Source organism: Musa acuminata, chromosome BXJ2-8 (genome assembly GCF_036884655.1).
Source record: "Musa acuminata AAA Group cultivar baxijiao chromosome BXJ2-8, Cavendish_Baxijiao_AAA, whole genome shotgun sequence".
Classification (NCBI taxonomy): Eukaryota; Viridiplantae; Streptophyta; class Magnoliopsida; order Zingiberales; family Musaceae; genus Musa; species Musa acuminata.
The window spans coordinates 44,105,198-44,123,764 of NC_088345.1; the positions used below are offsets into that span (position 1 = coordinate 44,105,198).

Below are 18,567 nucleotides of genomic sequence, written 5' to 3' on the forward strand. Positions count from 1 at the left end.
TCCAAGTGGATCATTTGTCACTTACCTATATGCTACCTGCCTCATGATTTGATTTGGATTAACGACAACTTTAAACTGCGTCGTGTAGTTGGGCCCCACAGAATCTCCAATAGTAAGACAGGTAGGAGTCAGGGTACTCGTTTGGGATTTCATTGGAGAGTCACTGTGGGGTTTGATGGCAGTCCAACTGGGAACGGGGTAACAGAATAGGTACGTTAAAAGTTGTACGAAAAATATTGCTGTTTCCCTATTAAGATTGGAACAAATGGGGAAGGCGATGGCGGCGTCCCTCACTCCTCTCCTCTCCTTCCCCACTCCCCTCTTCTGCCTCCGTCTCACCCTTTCTGTGTTATAGAGATGCGATGGGGTTTGGGGGCGGCGACCCGGAGGCGCTGATGAGGGACTTCCTCCGCGAGCACGGAGGCTGCGCGGTGATCGACGGCGGGCTCGCGACGGAGCTCGAGGCCAACGGCGCGGATCTCAATGACCCTCTCTGGAGCGCCAAATGCCTCATTAGCTCCCCCCACCTCATCCGCAAGGTTACCATTGGCCTTCCTTCTTCCCTCCCATTGCTTCGAGTAATGTAGTGTACTAACCTTTCTGGGTATCGGTTTCTCTTGTTTTCATTCCACAGCTAAAATGAGAGCTTCCTTATGCAGTTGAATCAATCAAGTGGATAACTCTCTAGGTTAAATTAGATACTATGCTAGCCGTGTGTTGTGAAGATATTAGAAGGAAAGAAAAAAGCCAAAAAACAGGTTTTTGATTGTTTTCATTGATGAATAATTATGTCATGCAGTTAAACTAGTGACTAGGTTGTGATCATCAAAAACTTCATCTATTCCAGTGTTGTGATAGCCAAGGAAAAGTTTGAATGAAGTTTAATTGGAGAATAAAAATCCTTGTCGAGTGAAGTAAAACAAAAATGGTTCTTTAGATGATGATATGTAAAATTACTTGCATACGATTATTAATAGTAAATGGGTACTAATGTTTGAGTAACGTGATGAGTTTACAGGATTCTTAATTCACATACATCCGTAAAACAAGTGGATTTGAGAAGCCTCAACCTGAGATAATAGGAATTTATAATTGGTTTATGTTAGGTATGAACACTCAGCCACGAGCTTAGTTGGTCCTTGGGGTTGCCAAACAACGTAGCATAATGAAGCTCTTTATCTGTTGACTGTGGCCATATTGTAAACATCAAGTAATTGTGATGTAGTGATCAAAGATACAAAACAAGTTAGTGGTCAAAGGCACATCAAATTTAGTTATCTGAAGAGAAACATTGAGTTTAATTTAAATTTAATAAGACTTTTAGTCTAGCTAATTTGATCCTGAAATGTTAGCTTCTGATTTTATGAGTACATCATGAAATATACCACAAATGGTGATAATGAAGGATTTCAATTTCACCTGCCTTGCCCCAACAATGTTAACAGATCATTAGATTCTTTATCCATGATCTGTATAGAGTTTGAGTTCGACGATCCGTCAACTTGATATCACCTTTTGGATGAAAGATTTGGCAAATGAGAGAATTATCGCATAAAAACCAAGCATAAAATCAAAAGAAAACAACCTCTATTTTTTGTAAAGTTAAAGTCATAATATGAGATTTGAAACAATGGAAATAGAAGCATGAAAGAAAGTTTATGGATGTTGAAAATGCAGGTTGTTTTTGGATAGCACGTCGGTGCTCTTGGCAGGTTGCGGTCATTGTCGCTCTTCGGTCTCCTCCTCTTTTTTGTCAAAACCTCCTCCTGAGGTTTGGGCAACAGGCAGTAGGCGTTGAGGACTTCTCACAGCAGTTAAACGAAGCTTTGAGCTACTGGAACGTGAGGACAAAAGCTGCGGTTGGAAGAAGTTGGTTACTGCAGAAGTTGGTTGTAGTGGTGCAGAATTCTTCCCTTTCTTCTCCTCGCCGCTCTAAGGATGCAAAACTAGGGATGACTGGCTCTTTGCTGAAGGCTTTTCTTGATCCCCTTTAGATGGGGGCACACCCCTTGTTTTTATAGGGAGAGGGGTGCCTCAAGTCCTTAAGGTTTAAGGAATTTCCTTGTGGATCGTAGCAACTAGGATTTCTCTTGTAGGGCTTTCCTTGTAGGGTGCACATAGCTATTACTTTTCTTGTAGGGCTGTTGCACCCCCATTGCTTGGTGGTTACCCCTACGTAGAAGAGGGCTGCCCTAATCCGAGTCTTATTAGGACTTAGATTGAGGTGAGAAAATTGTTGTTTCTTGGGCTTTGCTTGATCGAATAATGCTCAATAGTGTTGAGATCGTCCCTGATCACTGCTCCTCAACTGGGCGATTCACATCCCATTGAATCTTGCTTTGAAGTTGAAGAAATTTGGCTTTAGCAATTTTTTCGAATAACTATCTTGCTACACTTGGTTTCTGCCCTTTGTATCCAATTCGGAAGACAACTTTAATGCCTTGTCGAGTGGTAATGTACTTCTTAACAGCAGTGCCCTCTTCAAGGGGCTTCTCTTGGTCGCTCACCAAGTCTTCGACATGTGGCAAAGTCTTGCTTGGCTCATCGTCTAGCATTGAAGGCTTGAATGGCTTCAAGTTCTCAACGTTCACAACTGAGTATATCTCCATGTAGGGCGGCAACTCGAATCGGCATGCATTGTCTCCAATCCACTTCAAGACTTTGAATAGTTTATATCGAATGGGCTTTAGTTTCTTTCCTTCTCCTTTGAGTTGTTCTTTCCTAGGGTGTACCCATACAAGGTCTCCTTCAAGGCATCGTCCTTTGACACGATGTCAATCACGTTATTCTTTATATTTATATTGGCTTCGTTGAAGTTGCTTCTCAACCTCTTCATGAACCTTGTCGATATTCTCCAAAAATTTCTGGGCTTGTTGAGTTCCATTACTTTTGTCGAGGGTAACTGATTCCGAATAGATTATGAATTGCAAATCAGGGCTTTAAAGTAAATAACCCAGGCATACCTTAAATGATGATTTGCTACTAGAACTATGCACTGCCCGATTGAAAGCAAATTGAAGGAACGGAAGACATTCGTTCCATGTATTCGGGTGTCGAAAGTTGTATCATCGAAGGAGATAAACCATGATGCGATTCATTACTTTGGTTTGGCCATCGATTTGTGGATGGAAGGTTGTGCTCTTATTCAATTTGGTGTCCATCATGTTCCAAAGTAAACTCCAAAAGCTGCTCAAGAAACTCCCGTCATAGTCAGACACAATGGAACTCGGAAGGCTAAAGTGTGTCCACATGTGTTGGAAGAATAATCAGGCTACTTTAGTGATTGTCTTCTTGCAAGGCATAATCACCAACATCTTTAAGAACCTATTGACCACCACAAATAGATAGTTGTGTCCCCGTCTCATTATAGGTAGACCTCCTAAGAAGTCTATAGATATGCTCTCTAGAAAGGTCATGATGAAATAGGCAACAGAGTGTACAAATCCAATTTTCGGTTTGCTGGTTTTAAAGTGATATAAAGGACACATCCTTGCATGAACCGAGCCACGTCTTATTGCATCTAGGGCCAGTAAACATGCCGTTGTAGGTTTATCAAAGTCTTGTTCACATCGAAGTGTCCTATGACTTTCGACAAGTCTGCTTCTCGCATCTAATTCTTGCGACCAGCTTTCTTCGGTACATAAGGTTGAGCACCTTTGTAGAGCAGTCCTTCTTGGAGTGTTAATTATATGTTAGTTCTTGCTTTGACTTTCTCCATGATGTCTTTGAATTATGGATCTTCCATGTACATGTTTGCATAATCCTCATGAAAACTTGGTATGACCTACATATGCATAGACAAGCAAACACTTGTGATCGAGGGTCATGATAACATATCAGCTAGCTTGTTTTCTACTCTCTTTTTATTCTTGATCAACATGTTGAATTTTTGCATATATGACATCCACTTCATGCGTCGTGCTTGCTAAAATTTGGATTAAGTTTGAAGGTATTGAAGTGGTCGATGGTCGGTGTAGATGATCGTCTCCTTCCCTAGCAGATATATGCACCAATATTTAATCGCTTGATGTAGCACAAGCAATTCTTTACCATAAGTGTGATAATTCTTTTGAGATCCTTAGAACATCTAATAGTAGTACATCACGGGTCGGCCATCTTGCATCAAAATAGCCCTCATCTCGTATCCCGATGTGTCTGCTTCCAACTCGAATGGTTGCTGCAGATTTGGCACTGTTGGCACGGGCGCCGCATTGAGTTTTTAGGTATCTTCTTCTCGGATTCGAACTTGATGACATCCTAATTAAAGATCCAGCTCTGAGAAGACCATGACAGGTTGTAGTTAGTCTAGCAAGTTATTGATCCATGGCAACGGGTATCGGTTCTCCACAGTGATCTTGTTCAAGGCGTGATAGTTGATGCACAAGGACCAACCTCCATCTTTCTTTGGCACCATCACTACTGGTGAGTTGCAAGGGGAACTACTTGGCTGAATGATGCTGCTCTTGATAAGCTCAGCAACTTATCTTTGGATTTCTTAGCTTTCCACGATTGAACTCTTGTACATGCTAAGATTTGGTAAAGGGGCATCGAAGATAAACTGGTTTTGTGCTCCACTACATGCCGTGGGGGAAGCTTGTTGCGTTCTTCAAGGAGCTTCGGGTACTTGCTGATGAGTTGCTGTAGAACTTCGTCTTCTATGGTTTTGTGAGCCGATGCCAGGGCTAATGTTTGTGTTGCTAGTATAATCGATCAAATGATTAATAGCACAAACTTTAAGCACATGTTCACTATCCTCGTTGCTTGGGCGACCATCATAAGGTTAATTGACTGTCCACTTCAATCCCTCTTAATGATGAACTTATTTTCCTCTTTCAAGAACATGTATTGTTGAGGCCGACAATAGAAGATAACTTCTTGATTCCATAAGTATGGACTCCTGAAGATGACTTGACATATTGTCACGGACAAACTTCTAAACAAGGTGTTTGAAGTAATGCTTATATATGTCCGTGTCTATTGGCATGTTCATGCCTTGTACAACATGTAAAGGGGCGGCCGAAGGCTTAATAGTCCCATTTTAGTTGGGTTGGTGGCCTCTTTAGGCTTGTAAATAAAGGTTGTGTCATGTAGACACGTGCGAGAGCTTTTCGGTCTGTAATGGACCATTTTACCCTTTGTTGTGCCACTGTTCAGAGCTTGTAAAGTCTGTTTGTAATTTGCTTTGTCTATGAAGTGTTTTTCGGACATGTTTGCTTGTGGATCCCGTTTGAGGCGTTCTCTTTAACCCGTTCTCTCTTTTGTTGGTCCTAAGGGACAATGGGAGGCTTCGGGGAGGCTGACCTTTGCGGACGGACGCGCAAGGGTGCCGCACGACTTAGGCAAAACCAGCTAAGTCCGTGTCAATATGTCGAAGGGCACCATCTCGCATGTCACCTCATCAATGTACTTATTGGTGATTGCAAATTTGAATATGCACCAACGAATTATCATCATCTCAACGTCCTTGTGGATCCATCCCAGTGGATATAGCTTTGGATGAGGAGTGGTCTCGAGTCCAAGTCTTTGCACTAAGCTTGTCGAGATGAGATTCTTTTGGCTTATGGTGTCTATGATTGCATCGATGACCTTTTGTTTCATTTGGATCTTGAGAATGAATAATTCTTCTCGAACTTATAGGTTGGGGGTTGGATTCGAGTTTATAACCTTCGATTTAGCCATCAAGGATAAACTCAGATCCGGGTGTGAAATCGATGCTAATTCTGTTTTATCATCTCCTACGCTAGTGGTCGTCATACGCTGATTTTGATTGTTCTTCCATTTCTTCGGGAAGAGTTCGTGGTGAACCTTTTAGAACTTCTCCCGTGTATGACCTGCAATTTTACAGTTATCGCAAAACAAATTGTTTGTTTTGGAAGATGTGGTTTTACCACTCCTGGGGTTTTTTTTGGCTTTCGAGTGTTTCCCTTTTGCCTTCTTTTTATTCTTCTCAGTGCGGGTTTGATTCTTTTTCTCGATCGTCGATACCTTCATGCTCGTTATTATGATGTTGTTGCTACCATCATGCTTGCGGTTATAATGCCGTGAGTTTTGAAGAGGCTCAGTTCTATATTTATCTGGGCATGGAAGCCAACAATGTATTTCATCACCGTCGATTGGTTGTCAAGGGAAATTCCGAGTACCACCGCTTTTTGTCAGAACTCGATGGTGTATTCTTGCATAGAGTGGTCTCTTCCTTGGCATAGGTAGTGCCACTTCCTTCATCTTTCCTTGAGATACCTCATAGGGTAGAATTCTTCTCGTGTGAGCCTTTTGAATCATGTCGATGATATGTCTTCATTGTTGTTAGTTTGAAGAGAGGCTTTCCACCATGCGAGCATATGTCCGGTCAAGTTGAGTCATGCAAGTATCACCCTATCCTCACTGTTGTTGTCATATAGATCAAAATAAGTATCAAGTTGATCTATCCATAAGTCTAATACCTCAGCATTGATCGAGCTGTTGTAGGAGGGTCTGTCGATGCGAGCCTTGACCCGAAAGGGTCAAGTCCTTGCTGCGAAGTTTCACTCAAAAGCATCTTCTTTGCGGTTGCATGTCTCAGATGGAGACGATGCTCTCTCCTTTGCTGTGACGCTCTTTGCTCGGTCATCCTACACTGTAAGGTTGCTTTGGGCTTGCATCCAGTCCATGACAATCTACATCTACTAAGCTAATACTGTCATATGGGCAGTAAGGTCAGCCAAGGTTGTTAGGTTATCAGTCGCCATCTCATCGATGTTTCTTCCTCCGGGTGATCGTGGCGTGAACTTCAACTCCTGTAGTTCTTCGCGCAACACTTCATATTCGTGTCTCGTGGTCACCATCCACAAGAACGTTGCTTTGATACCACTTGATCTATAGGGGGTTCGGGTTTGACATTCTGTTGATTCGATATGACCTTTTATATGAAACTTTTGGTGGAAAAGAGAATTATCACCAAAAAAAAAAAACCAAGTGTGAAATCGAAAGCAAACAGCCTTTATTGTTTATAAAGTCAATGTCCTAACTACAGGACTTAAAACAATAGAAATAGAAACGTGAAAGAAAGCTTATGGGCGCGTGAAAACACAAGTTGTTTTTGGACAACACGTCGGTGCTCTCAATAGGTTGCAATTGTTGCCGATCTTTAATCTCCTCCTCTCTTTGTTGCTGGAACCTCCTCTTGAAGTTTGGACAGCATGCAGTAGGCGTTGAGGATTTTTCATAGTAGCTAAATGAAGCTTTGGGCTACTGGAACGTGAGGAAAAAGGTTGTGGTTGGAAGAAGTTGGCTGCAGTAGTGCAGAATTCTTCCCTCTCTTCTCCTCACTGCTCTAAGGCTGCAAAACTAGGGCTAACTAGTTCTTTGTTAAAGGCTTTTCTTGATTTCCTTTAGATGGAGGCACACGCCTTGTTTTTATAGAGAGAGGGGTGCACTAAATCCTTAAGGTCTAAGGAAAATCCTTGTGGGGCACAACAACTAGGATTTCCCTTGTAGAGCTTTCCTTGTAGGGCGTGCACAGCTACAACTTTCCTTGTATGGCTGTCGCATCCCACTTGCTTGGTGGCTGTCCTTATTTGGATGAGGGCCGCCCTAATCAGGAGTTCTATCAGGACTTGGATTAAGGTGAGAGGGCTACTGTTTCTTGGGCTTAGGCTTTGCTCGACCGAACAAGGTAGAATAGTACTGAGATCGTCCCTGATCAATCCAACTACAGTTTGGTGGTAGCAAATAGAATGTGTATTATATGAGTTTATTATGGGAGTCGATGTGCTTGTGTCCACCTCTCACATCCAGAAATAAAGGCTTATCTTTTTGGTTTAGTGTATGAGAAAATTATAAAATTTCTTGTAGGTCGTCATTCTATCATTATATGGGAACTAATCAATTCCTTTGGAAATTACTCCCTCCACATGTTGCTTCATCATTTTTCCTTTTTCTGAAGAAGCTAGAGTTCACTGCATCTGCACCCTGAAGCACCTTTTTCTTTTACCTTATTGGACAGGTCCATCTGGACTATCTTGAAGCTGGTGCAAATATTATAATCACTTCATCCTATCAGGTAACTTGCCTTTTGTTTTCTGATGATTCATCTTTTGGTGAACTCTTATCTATGCTGACTTCTGTTAGAGCAGGCTACCATTCAGGGTTTTGAATCAAGAGGCTTCTCTGCAGAAGAAAGTGAAGCCTTATTGCAGAAAAGTGCTGAAATTGCATGTGAAGCACGTGATATATTTTATAAAGGATGCTCAAAAGGATTTGAAAATCATAATGAAACTAAGAAGCACACTGTATTGGTGGCAGCTTCTATAGGAAGCTACGGAGCATATCTAGCAGATGGTTCTGAGTATAGGTTGGTCATCTGAGGACTTCAGTACTAAATTTTTTCCACTTATTGCTTCTTACTGATGAGTGATTGATATTGCTAGTGGGGAATATAGCAAAGAAATGACCCTGGAAAAGTTGAAGAATTTTCACAGGAGAAGAGTTGAAGTCCTTGCAGAATCTGGTGCTGATTTAATTGCTTTTGAAACAATTCCTAATAAATTGGAAGCTCAGGTGGTTCTATTTGATATGATTGCAATTGTTAAACTTGCAATCTCTTTCAGCAAGTTCATTGAAGAGTTATTTTTGCATTAGCTATGCACTTTGATTTGTTTATTTAACGTGTTTGTATAATTGTTGTTGTACCTTAAAACCCCAACATAAGTACTTTTCACATAGACCCCACCTGGGGGAAGTAGCTCATACAGATGACGAAAGTACTAGTGGCACACAAGGCACTGTGGTGAGTCCGAGTACACAAACCACCAGGGTAGCTGGTTGGTGTATTTGAATTTATTTACTGCAAGAGAACCTTCTATCAATAATCCTTCGATCAATAATCCTTCACCAAAATCTCTCACTGAAATAAGATTGTACCTTTGATGATTATTCCCTTCGACCTGTTCTGCCCTGAGGCCTCTCTAGAGGTCTAACCCTAACTCCAGCAACTTTAGAGTCACAGTTGAGCTATTCCCAGATCAGGTGTTGATCCACTTATGATCCCTCTACTCCTTTTGGAGAATTATATTTTTCCCAATCCATTCAAGTGCTTCATCCATCTTCATTTGATCCATTTGTTTCTGATGGATGGAAAAGAAGGTTTGTGTTGTGCAGAAGTGTCTGCGATTTGGCTAGTATCACCATGAATAATTTGGATAGGATGTTCTGCGGTGTTGAGTATGGTGTTAGAAATTTCTTGAATCACTTTTATCTTTTTTGAATTGCCGAAATTTCCATTAGTTCAAACTGATAAGTTGATGTAAAATCTCGACAACATTATCATTTGAAGCACTATCTTTTACCACCGAAGCTATGAGGTCTGCAAGTATTTGGACATCTAGAGACCACTCCTGCCTAGATTGGTGCTTTTGCTTAAAGAAAATACCTTATTTTTGTTGTAAGTGAATAAGTATAAGTGTGGCTTTTAGCTCATCCTGGAATATCATCTGAAGCTTTTAGACTTGTCCAATATGTAATATTATGCCCTGATATGAATTTGATAATCCTCAATTTTTAACGGAGGATAAATGCCAGTTCAGTGTGCAGTTCAGTAAGCTTTTATGTGTCTGTCGACTGAATGCCCACATTATAGAACCCATGAAAGTATGTCCAATTCTGGTGGCCCCAAGCTGTTTTTAAATAATATGCCTGTCATTCATAGAGAAATGATTTCACGGCAGAGCAATTAGTGGCAACTTCATCAACCGCTGCATTTGGTTGATGTATTTAAATTCCATCATATCTTCCTATCTGTAATTTAACAGGCATATGCTGAACTTCTTGAGGAAAATAATACAAGGACTCCAGCTTGGTTTTCTTTTAATTCAAAAGACGGCATTAATGTGGTCAGCGGAGATTCATTGATTGAATGTGCCTCTATTGCTGATTCATGCAAGAAGGTTGTTGCCATTGGAATAAACTGCACCCCCCCAAGATTCATCCAGGGATTAATTCTCTCAATTAGGAAGGTACTACTGTATACTTGCCACTTAGAGAAAGCAAATGTATATATCTGGATTCCACTTTTTTATTATGAATAGTCATTCATAAATTATATTTGTTTCATATTCTTATTGCAAGCACCAAATTATGAAAACTGCTAGTGGCTTAACAACTAGGAACACCCTGAACCTCAAATCTTAGTGGCTTAACAACTTTTGTATACAAGATGATTTGTCCCAGTAGCGACTCAATTGAAGTCTCAGGTGCAACTTGTCCTTTCTTGGTAGGATTATTAGGTAGACTAAGTTATCATTGCCATGAAGCTGATGCTGTCAATTATTAATTACCAATCTCCATTCTGCTTTCTTTGCTTTGAACTGTATTGATAATTTTGGGGAAATCGCTCTCTTAATCTTTATTATAGTCCTAGCTTGCTAAGTGGCAGGTGACCATTCTAATCTTGTTGCTGTCATGTCATATTATCCTGTTCTATTTATTGTGCACAAAACGAGTACATATGTTCCACTTGTCACTGATAACCTCACATCTGCTAACTCAATTCTTGGAGGTTCCTGCTTGTGTAAACTATATTTTCAACCTCAATCCTGAAGCCTCTAGATTTAAAAGGATGCATCATAAAATAGTATTGGCCCTTTCCAGCTAATATGCTCTAATTATGTTGGGCGACAAATCTTTGTTTCTTGTACCATAAACACAAACAATGACAGAAAATTCTCAACTATATTTTGTAATCACCTCAATTTCCCCAGCAAAGTTGCATTCATCCAATTCTTTGGTGTTTGATTGCGGCCATGATATCTTTTGGATGGAATTTCTGCACAATGTGTGATGTGCATTTAACTTTGTAATAGTGTTGAATTATCATCGAATTTGCAGGTGACGAAGAAACCAATTCTGATATATCCAAACAGTGGAGAGAGATATGATGCTGAAAAGAAGGAATGGGTGGTAAGATGACAATTAAAAACTTGATGCCAGCATTCTGATGTCTCATAAGAAGCAATTTTATAGATGGAAATATAATTTAGTGTTTTGCTAACTTCTTTGTTGCTTTTTAATTTTTTTTTGTGGTGTCTATGTATCACTTGGACTAGGAATAATTTTTTTAGTTTATGATCATTTGGTGAATCATGACTATGCATTTCTTACCTATGTAAAGAGAAATCTATACTTTCAACGGAAATTCATTTGCTATCATAGACATATCTTGAATGTTTTTACTTCTCTTTATATACTCTGTTTTTAAGTTGAAAGATGTCAGGACTGAATCATGCTTTATTTGAAATGTATTCCAATGTTAATAGAGCATAGCGAAGACTAGCAGAAACTTAAGGTTTTGTACACTGAACTACTGGAGTGGCAGTCGGGGAAATTTCCATGGCCTAACGATCAGTTTCTCAAAATCTCATCTTTCAATGAATATCATGTTACTAATAGCCTATCCAAGTGATTATAGTTTGTCACTGTAATAGCATCCAAGTATTGGTAGGTACCTCAAGTGGTAGCATATGGCAATACCATGTCCTTATTCTTTTCAGTTTTGTTAAAGAAAGAACATGTGCTGGTGAAGATTGAGTCTGCTAATTGTGATCCTTAATCTATTGCAGACATCCACCGGTGTCACGGATGAGGACTTTGTCTCTTATGTAAGGGTATGGTGTGAAGCTGGAGCCTGCCTCATTGGCGGCTGTTGCAGGACTACTCCAAATACTATAAGAGGCATTTCAAAGGTTCTTCAGAAGTAATTCGTTTCTAGTGAGTCAAAACCATAAGACTTTTGTAGAACTCTATGGCAACGCATGTAAGATCTATCTATCCAATAGTGAGTGGTCTAATGCTGAGCTCTGCCTATAATCCTTTATTGATGTTAAAAGTTTTCTGATCGTGGATTTCTATCTGCATTTTGAAGAATTTTGTTGAACACTGGTTTGTGGCTGTTTTATATTGTTACAGTTATGATTTTTAGGTATTTTTCTGCGGTGAATCTGAATGAATTGCATAAATATTTGTGGGAGCTGAAACAGATGAATCCGGAGGAAGACAGGATTTTCTTTGTAGAAGGTTTGTCTGTCGTTCCCGTCAATCTGGCGGTAACAAGTGATGTCATTCTCAGCAAGGTGGATTGTGTTGGAGTTTCATATATAAAGGTAAAAGTGGAGGGAATGGTGTAGTTTGGAAATTGGAAAAGGGGATTTTTTTCTATAATCAAATTCAAGAATTATTTTCAGTTGCTTGAATTAGAATTCTTAATTTGTGGATGATTGTACGAGTTCCTAAATGACTACCAAAGGATCTTTTGGGCTTTAATTTTTTCCTTTGATATATTTTTTTCATCCGGACCCACTTACTTCAAAACAATGATATATGAAAAATCTAGAGGAGCCTCGCGTATGAGAAGGAGTCGGTGGGGCCAAAGCAAAAGGTGAAGATAATTACGGTGAGATGAAAAATGGTCACGATGGGGTGGAGATGATAGTTGACAATGGCCACGCTAAGAAGGTGATGGCAATGACGAGAAGCATTTTAGTGTATTAGAGAAAAATGGGACGTCAAATACGAAAATAAAAAAAAAAAAAAAAAAAAAAACATTTAGTGTATTAAAAAATCTTTAAAAAGGTTTTTTTTTATAGAAAAATCATCCCGTTTTCTTTGTTTGAACCTTTAAATTTCATCTTAAACCAAGTGAAATCACATGAGAGCCACAGTTGTTGATTGCAAGAAAAATTAAATTATTCCTGTTGTATGCAGTCTAAACAGCATTTAACATGTCAAGGCCAAAATGTCAATTTCAGCCAAAGTCACTCAAAGTTGGCTTTTTATTATCTATACCTCATTTTTGAGTGACAATCCGTTTTTGAAACTTATTGCAGCTACTTGAAATTCATAAAGTAATTCTCTATACTTTTTTCGTACAAGCTTTGGATTAGCGTCGATAGTATTTTCGTTGTGTTTGAACTATTGACATGAAATATTTAATCTCAAATGAACGATAATATCATTAAACTCCTATGATCCAAAATATTTAATTCTAAATTAACGGTCCCAAATTAAGGAGTAACGATACTTCTGTAGTCATCTGCTGGTCATCGCTGCAATCGTCTGTCTATTGAGAGCAATCTTTCAACATGACGATCACAAGACGGAAATAGCTTTCGTAAACCACCCATTTGCTTTCCTGCTCGTGTTTAGAAACCCAACTGCATGGACCCTACAAGGGTCTATGGCAGTAAAAGTTGATCATTAACGAGTAGCCCACGAGAAGCGTCGATTTAGTTTCGAGGGTCCTTGGCAGCGATAGAACTAGGTGGCCTACGACTCGGTGGCCGACGACCAAATCATACGCTCCACGTGAGCTCCCTTTCTTCCACGCCGAGCCATGCACATTGCACGCGGCCGAGCGTCCTGAGGCGAACCCGCTTCGTTCTCTCTCTCTCTCTCTCAACTCTATAAATATCCGCTTAGCCATTCACATTGCATCACACATCTCCCCTCAAAGACCAGAAGCCAAAGCGAAATGGCCACCAGAAGAGTCGAAGCCTTCCTCTTCCCACTTCTCCTCCTGCTCCTCTCCTCCAGCTGCCTCTTGGCTTCATCCTCCAGATCTGATCCAGAGAAAAAGCGTTGCGCCATGGAGTGCAGAGGCATTCCGGAGCAGCAGCAGAGGAAGCTATGCGTGCACCGGTGCTTAGATGATTCCAGCGAGCAAGAATCTGGAAGAGAGCACAACCCTTACTACTTCGGCCGGCGGAGCTACCAGCAGTGGAGCAGAACGGAGCACGGCCGTTTGGAGGTGCTGGAGAGGTTTGCTCGGAGATCCGACCACTTGCTGGGCGTCGACAACTACCGCCTGGCGGTGTTGGAGGCGGAGCCGCAGACTTTTATCATGCCCTGCCATTGGGACGCCGAACAGGTGGTTTACGTAATGCAAGGTATACCAGTCGATGCATGCAAGTTTTGATCTAAGCCTAATGGTCTCTACGTACGTAATGTCATGGCCGTCACGTGCAGGGCGTGGGACGATAACACTGCTGCACGAGGAGAGGCGAGAGTCACACGATATCAAGAGAGGAGACATCATGAGGGTTCCGGCGGGGGTGATCGTGTATGCCATCAACAAAGCCAGTAATGAGAGGCTCCGAGTCGCCATGCTCCTCCACCCCATCTCGACTCCCGGGCAGATTGAGGTAGATTGGATTCAGTGTACTCCTTTGGATTAGGTCCTCGGCGCAATGGCAATGCGAAGGACTCATGGTTTCTTTGACGTAGGAGTACCATGGTGCAGCCGGGAGGAATCCACAGACCTTCTACACCAGTTTTAGCAACGAAGTACTGGAAGCTGCCTTCAATGTCGGTTCCGATCTGCTTCCATCTCCATTTTCTCAGCGACTCTTCCCCCTTTAGGACTTTAACCGTACTGTGTTTGATCTGTAGACTCCGTGGGATAAAACTAGAGAGGGTGTTTAGGAGCCAGAGGAAGGGGGAATTCATAAAGATAACCGAGGATCAGATCAGAGCATTGAATGAATCCAAAACCGAGAGTTGGCCTTTTGGACTCTCAAATGAGCCATACAATCTGCTGGAGAACAGCCCTTCTCATTCGAATGAGCACGGTCAACTACACGAGGCCACAGGTAACGAGTGCGAGATGCTCCAGGATCTGAATGTGGACGTATCCATTTCTAACATCAACGAGGTGATCTCACTCCTCTCTTTTTTTGCACTGTTATATGCACACTGTAAGAGTCGTACCCATCATTCATCCTCTGCGGTTGTTATGTGTAGCGATCAATGATGGCTCCAAACTACGACACCCGGTCGACCAAGTTGGCCATGGTGGTGGAAGGAAGAGGCTACATCGAGATGGCTTGTCCCCACCGCTCCGCCGAGGGACGCACAACCCAGGAGGAGACGGGATCCCAAGGAGAGCAGCGCGTCCGCTATCGGACCGTGAGATCGCGAGTCTCCCGTGGGTCGGTGTTCGTGATCCCCGCAGGGCACCCGGCGGCAGTCGTGGCCGCTGCTAACGAAAACCTTCAGGTCCTCTGCTTCGGGATACGGTCGGAGAACAACCGGAGGTACTACCTCGCGGGGAGGAACAACGTGCTGAACAGACTCGACAGGGCGGCGAAGGCGATGGCCTTCGGCGTCCCGGCGGAGGAAGTGGAAGAGGTGCTCAATGCGCAGCCGGAGAGCGTGTTCATGCCCGGTCCGGAGCGCCGGCGGGAAGAAGAAGAGAAGTGGCGGCAGCTTATCTTCAAATATGCCGGGTTGTGAGTGAGCTGTTGAGCTTGTGGGTAGGGAATCCTATTTAGGTGAACGAGGATTCGTGCGAAAAGGATAAATTGGGGCACGGACAAGTGCTTCTACAGTTCGAATAAAGAAGTCACATACTTTGCGTGCTCCAACATGTGTTTCTACATGTTGTTTTGGTGATCAAATCCGCTTCTACAGTTTCCGCTGCTCTTCCCACTTCAGCTACATGTGTTTTTTACGGGTTGCCAACTGATCGTGTGTTCACGTTTGACGTCCCTTGGAATGCCAAAGTTTGAAGATTTGATCATCAGCGGCCAGTGGCATCTTCCAAGAAGAGTATGAATGTTGCTAGAATATGATAAATTCTTGTCGAAGTCACACTAAACAGCAGTATAATAAACAAAAATGATATAAATTTCAACCATATTAAGTATAACGTATCAAAAAAATATAAGGGAAAGTTTTAAAATAATTATGTGTGTGTGAAAAATTTATCACAAAATATTTTTTTTATAAATAACCATTTTGTCTCTAGCCTTGCATAGCCCTTGTGTTACCCCTGTCATGCTCACCTACAACCTTGTGCCACCTTACATCACCCCGCATCGCCCTTGCTTTGTGAGAAAGGAGGGGGCATGAGGGCTACCATCTTATGCAACTCTTACATGAGGAAGGAGGGGGTGTGAGAGTTGTCATTGTCCCCACAAATCTCATTAGCCTCCCCTGCACGCTTTGTCTACAGCCCTCGCATGAGGGAAGAGTAGGTGCAAGGGTTGTTACCACCTCTGTAAACTCTAGTAGTCCTCGTCGGACCCATTGCCCATAACTCTTGTATGAGGAAGGAGGAGGTGCGAGGGTCACCATCATCTCCGCAAACCCCACCAACCCCTCCCCTATGCATCTTGCCTGTAGCTCTCATACTAAGAAGGATGTGATACGAGGGTTGCTACTTCCCACTAAACATTATTAAACTCATCGTCACTTTCACACTCCCCCTTTCCTTGTGTAAGGGTCATAGTGCAAAAGGGCTACGGCATGATGGATCCAAGAGGAAGAAGCGATGATGCAAGGCGAAGCCAATGGTTTGTTCGATGAAGATAAGGATAAGATTGTCTTTTCATATAAGAATGGGTGCTTTATAGAAAATTTTCAAGAATAAGAGATTTTTTTAAAAAAATTCACTCTAGTTTAATAAAAAAATTATAAACAAGTATTTGTTTAGAAAATATATAAATTAAACTATAAAATACTAAAAAGAATATAAGTGGTAACCAACATAATATAAAGAATATTACAAGCATACACAAATTTAAATAACATAAGTACCAAATAATAGAAAATATATATAAATTGACAAATGAGTCGATACGGCTTGGTCTTGACCCGAAGGCATAGGGACATCTATGGATCTCTCTAGACAGCCCCAAAATGGCTAAGGTGGCTCTAAGGTCATCTTCGTATAGTTTTGAGGTGTTTGAGGTAGGGTTTGATTTCTCGGGGGGTCCCTGCACAAAAACCAATGTCGAGAGGAGTTTTTCAACCCGATATCTCCGACACTTAAGTAAGTCCTGAGGTTTACATAAGATGTGAAAGGTCCTTTGAAAATGGTCTGACCCTTAGGGCAAACACCGAGAATCGATTTTGATACCTAATTGGCTGAGGGACCCTTCTATAATGACCTCAACATCTCCCATTGGCGTTTTGTCTATGGGGGCGATAAAAGAGAGACAAGCCTAAACAACCTCCTGTGGACTCTTGTCCGTGGAGGTCGACAAGCTATAACCACCACCACGTTAACGATAGGGGAGGGACGATCGACCCCTTTCTTCCACATCGACATTAGTTGGCAAATGGAGATTTATTATTAAAATATTTCCTATCAATTGTCCCCCCTGAAAGCATGCCCTGGGGTTTCGATCTGAGAGGTTCGAAGTGTGGCACTAAACTCATTTTCTTTTCCTCTATGTGAGTTGAGCCTTCTCAATCCTGATGTCTTGGGCATATTTGGCATAGGGTCTCCGTTATTGTGAGCCTAGTGATATGGATCAAGCTTTCCCAACTCACATGCCTCGGGCACATTTGGCTCGAGGTCTTCGTCGTGGAAAATCTAATAACTGCTAGTCACAGGTGCCCAACAAGCCAATCACATGAGTGATGACACGTGTGACTTAACATAGAATCTTTTTGCTTATTATATTTTGGTATTTATTACTTTATATTAACTATTGCATATATTTATGTATATATTATGATGTCCTTGGATTTGTGTAATGGGAATCAGATCGTGATGAGATCACGATAATGAGATCGATTCACCTTTAAACACAAATCCTGAATAATCCCGGTCATAGGTTACTCATGAGGGATATCGTGATAACCGGACAGACTGCTGTGCTATATACCCATCTATATGATGGATGCAGCTGGTCTCATAGCTACTTATGTGGAGACACTAGGGATACAGTACAGGTGCTTATTGGAGAATGAGTTCACTGATTAATCCGCTTACAGAATGCTGGATGGTTGATGATGCCTTATTGTTAGACAACGATTTCGTAGTCCTGGTGGTATATCTGGTCCTTAGACTTAAGACACAAAGGATGTCCTGTATGAGTACTCCACTCTTTGATACCAGACTTATAGGTTTGGATGTCCCAGATCTAGTACAGTTGGTCATTGGGAGTGGTAGTCGACCTTACGAGGGCTATTGAGTATCGATAGAGGATCATCCACTCTCGACATAATGAAAGGAATATCCCATGTATTCTTGCTCAGATAAATCCCTAGCCATGGTCATTCAGATTGAAAGAGAAAGAGTTCTTTGAGAGAATCCGATTAGAGCGAGACTCGAGAAGAAACCATATGGGTCTGACAGCACCATGCCCGATATACGGTCTCTGGGATATTAGATGGATGAGGGACTATAGGTATATGGTAACTGAGGATAGACAAGTCTAATGGATTAGATTCCCCTATATCGTATGGGGACTACGACGTAGTGGCCTAGTACGTCTGTAGTCGATAAGTCAAATGGATTATTATAGAGATAATAATTCATTAAGTTAGAAGGAGTTCTAACAGGTATAACTCACGGCCGGCTCGATATTAGGCCTAGAGGGTCATACACATATGGTAGGCATTGCGATAAGTAGAAATTTGGATATGAGATATTCGCCGGAGCCCCTATCTTATTGGATATCCAATAAGCCCCTGAATTATTGGATCCCATGGATGAGTTCCAATAAGAGTCGATGAGAGATTATTGGATAGAGATCCACTAATATAAAAGGCTTGAGTAATTGGATGCAGATCCAGTACCCACTAGGGGAG

At 41.6% G+C, this 18,567-nt stretch overlaps 3 protein-coding genes across 3 annotated transcripts; all 3 read left to right on the forward strand.

The window, feature by feature from the left end:
* The first annotated feature begins 269 nt into the window (after positions 1-269).
* Positions 270-11,907, forward strand: LOC103995107 (homocysteine S-methyltransferase 2). The gene is made up of 7 exons (XM_009415619.3): positions 270-539; positions 7,982-8,038; positions 8,112-8,329; positions 8,406-8,535; positions 9,786-9,989; positions 10,861-10,932; positions 11,592-11,907. The coding sequence occupies exons 1-7, from the start codon at positions 363-365 to the stop codon at positions 11,727-11,729; spliced, it is 996 nt and encodes a 331-aa protein (XP_009413894.2). The 5' UTR covers positions 270-362; the 3' UTR covers positions 11,730-11,907.
* A 1,570-nt stretch (positions 11,908-13,477) lies between these two features.
* On the forward strand, positions 13,478-14,448 carry LOC135620405 (vicilin Jug r 6.0101-like). Its single transcript, XM_065123328.1, has 4 exons — positions 13,478-13,913; positions 13,993-14,168; positions 14,251-14,331; positions 14,416-14,448. The coding sequence occupies exons 1-4, from the start codon at positions 13,499-13,501 to the stop codon at positions 14,446-14,448; spliced, it is 705 nt and encodes a 234-aa protein (XP_064979400.1). The 5' UTR covers positions 13,478-13,498.
* A 327-nt stretch (positions 14,449-14,775) lies between these two features.
* Positions 14,776-15,258, forward strand: LOC135620406 (vicilin Jug r 6.0101-like). Its single transcript, XM_065123329.1, has one exon. It carries the CDS (start codon positions 14,776-14,778, stop codon positions 15,256-15,258), a length of 483 nt encoding a protein of 160 aa, XP_064979401.1.
* The last annotated feature ends 3,309 nt before the right edge of the window (positions 15,259-18,567 follow it).

What these genes read in the sequence shown, in the direction of transcription:
- LOC103995107 (XM_009415619.3), top strand. Translation starts at nt 363, where the DNA reads ATGGGGTTTGGGGGCGGCGACCCGGAGGCGCTGATGAGGGACTTCCTC. An exon ending in GCAGATGGTTCTGAGTATAG is followed by an intron (nt 8,330 to 8,405) that starts GTTGGTCATCTG and finishes TGATATTGCTAG; the next exon opens with TGGGGAATATAGCAAAGAAA. An exon ending in CTAATAAATTGGAAGCTCAG is followed by an intron (nt 8,536 to 9,785) that starts GTGGTTCTATTT and finishes GTAATTTAACAG; the next exon opens with GCATATGCTGAACTTCTTGA.
- LOC135620405 (XM_065123328.1), top strand. Translation starts at nt 13,499, where the DNA reads ATGGCCACCAGAAGAGTCGAAGCCTTCCTCTTCCCACTTCTCCTCCTG. An exon ending in CGACTCCCGGGCAGATTGAG is followed by an intron (nt 14,169 to 14,250) that starts GTAGATTGGATT and finishes TCTTTGACGTAG; the next exon opens with GAGTACCATGGTGCAGCCGG. An exon ending in TACTGGAAGCTGCCTTCAAT is followed by an intron (nt 14,332 to 14,415) that starts GTCGGTTCCGAT and finishes TTTGATCTGTAG; the next exon opens with ACTCCGTGGGATAAAACTAG.
- LOC135620406 (XM_065123329.1), top strand. Translation starts at nt 14,776, where the DNA reads ATGGCTCCAAACTACGACACCCGGTCGACCAAGTTGGCCATGGTGGTG.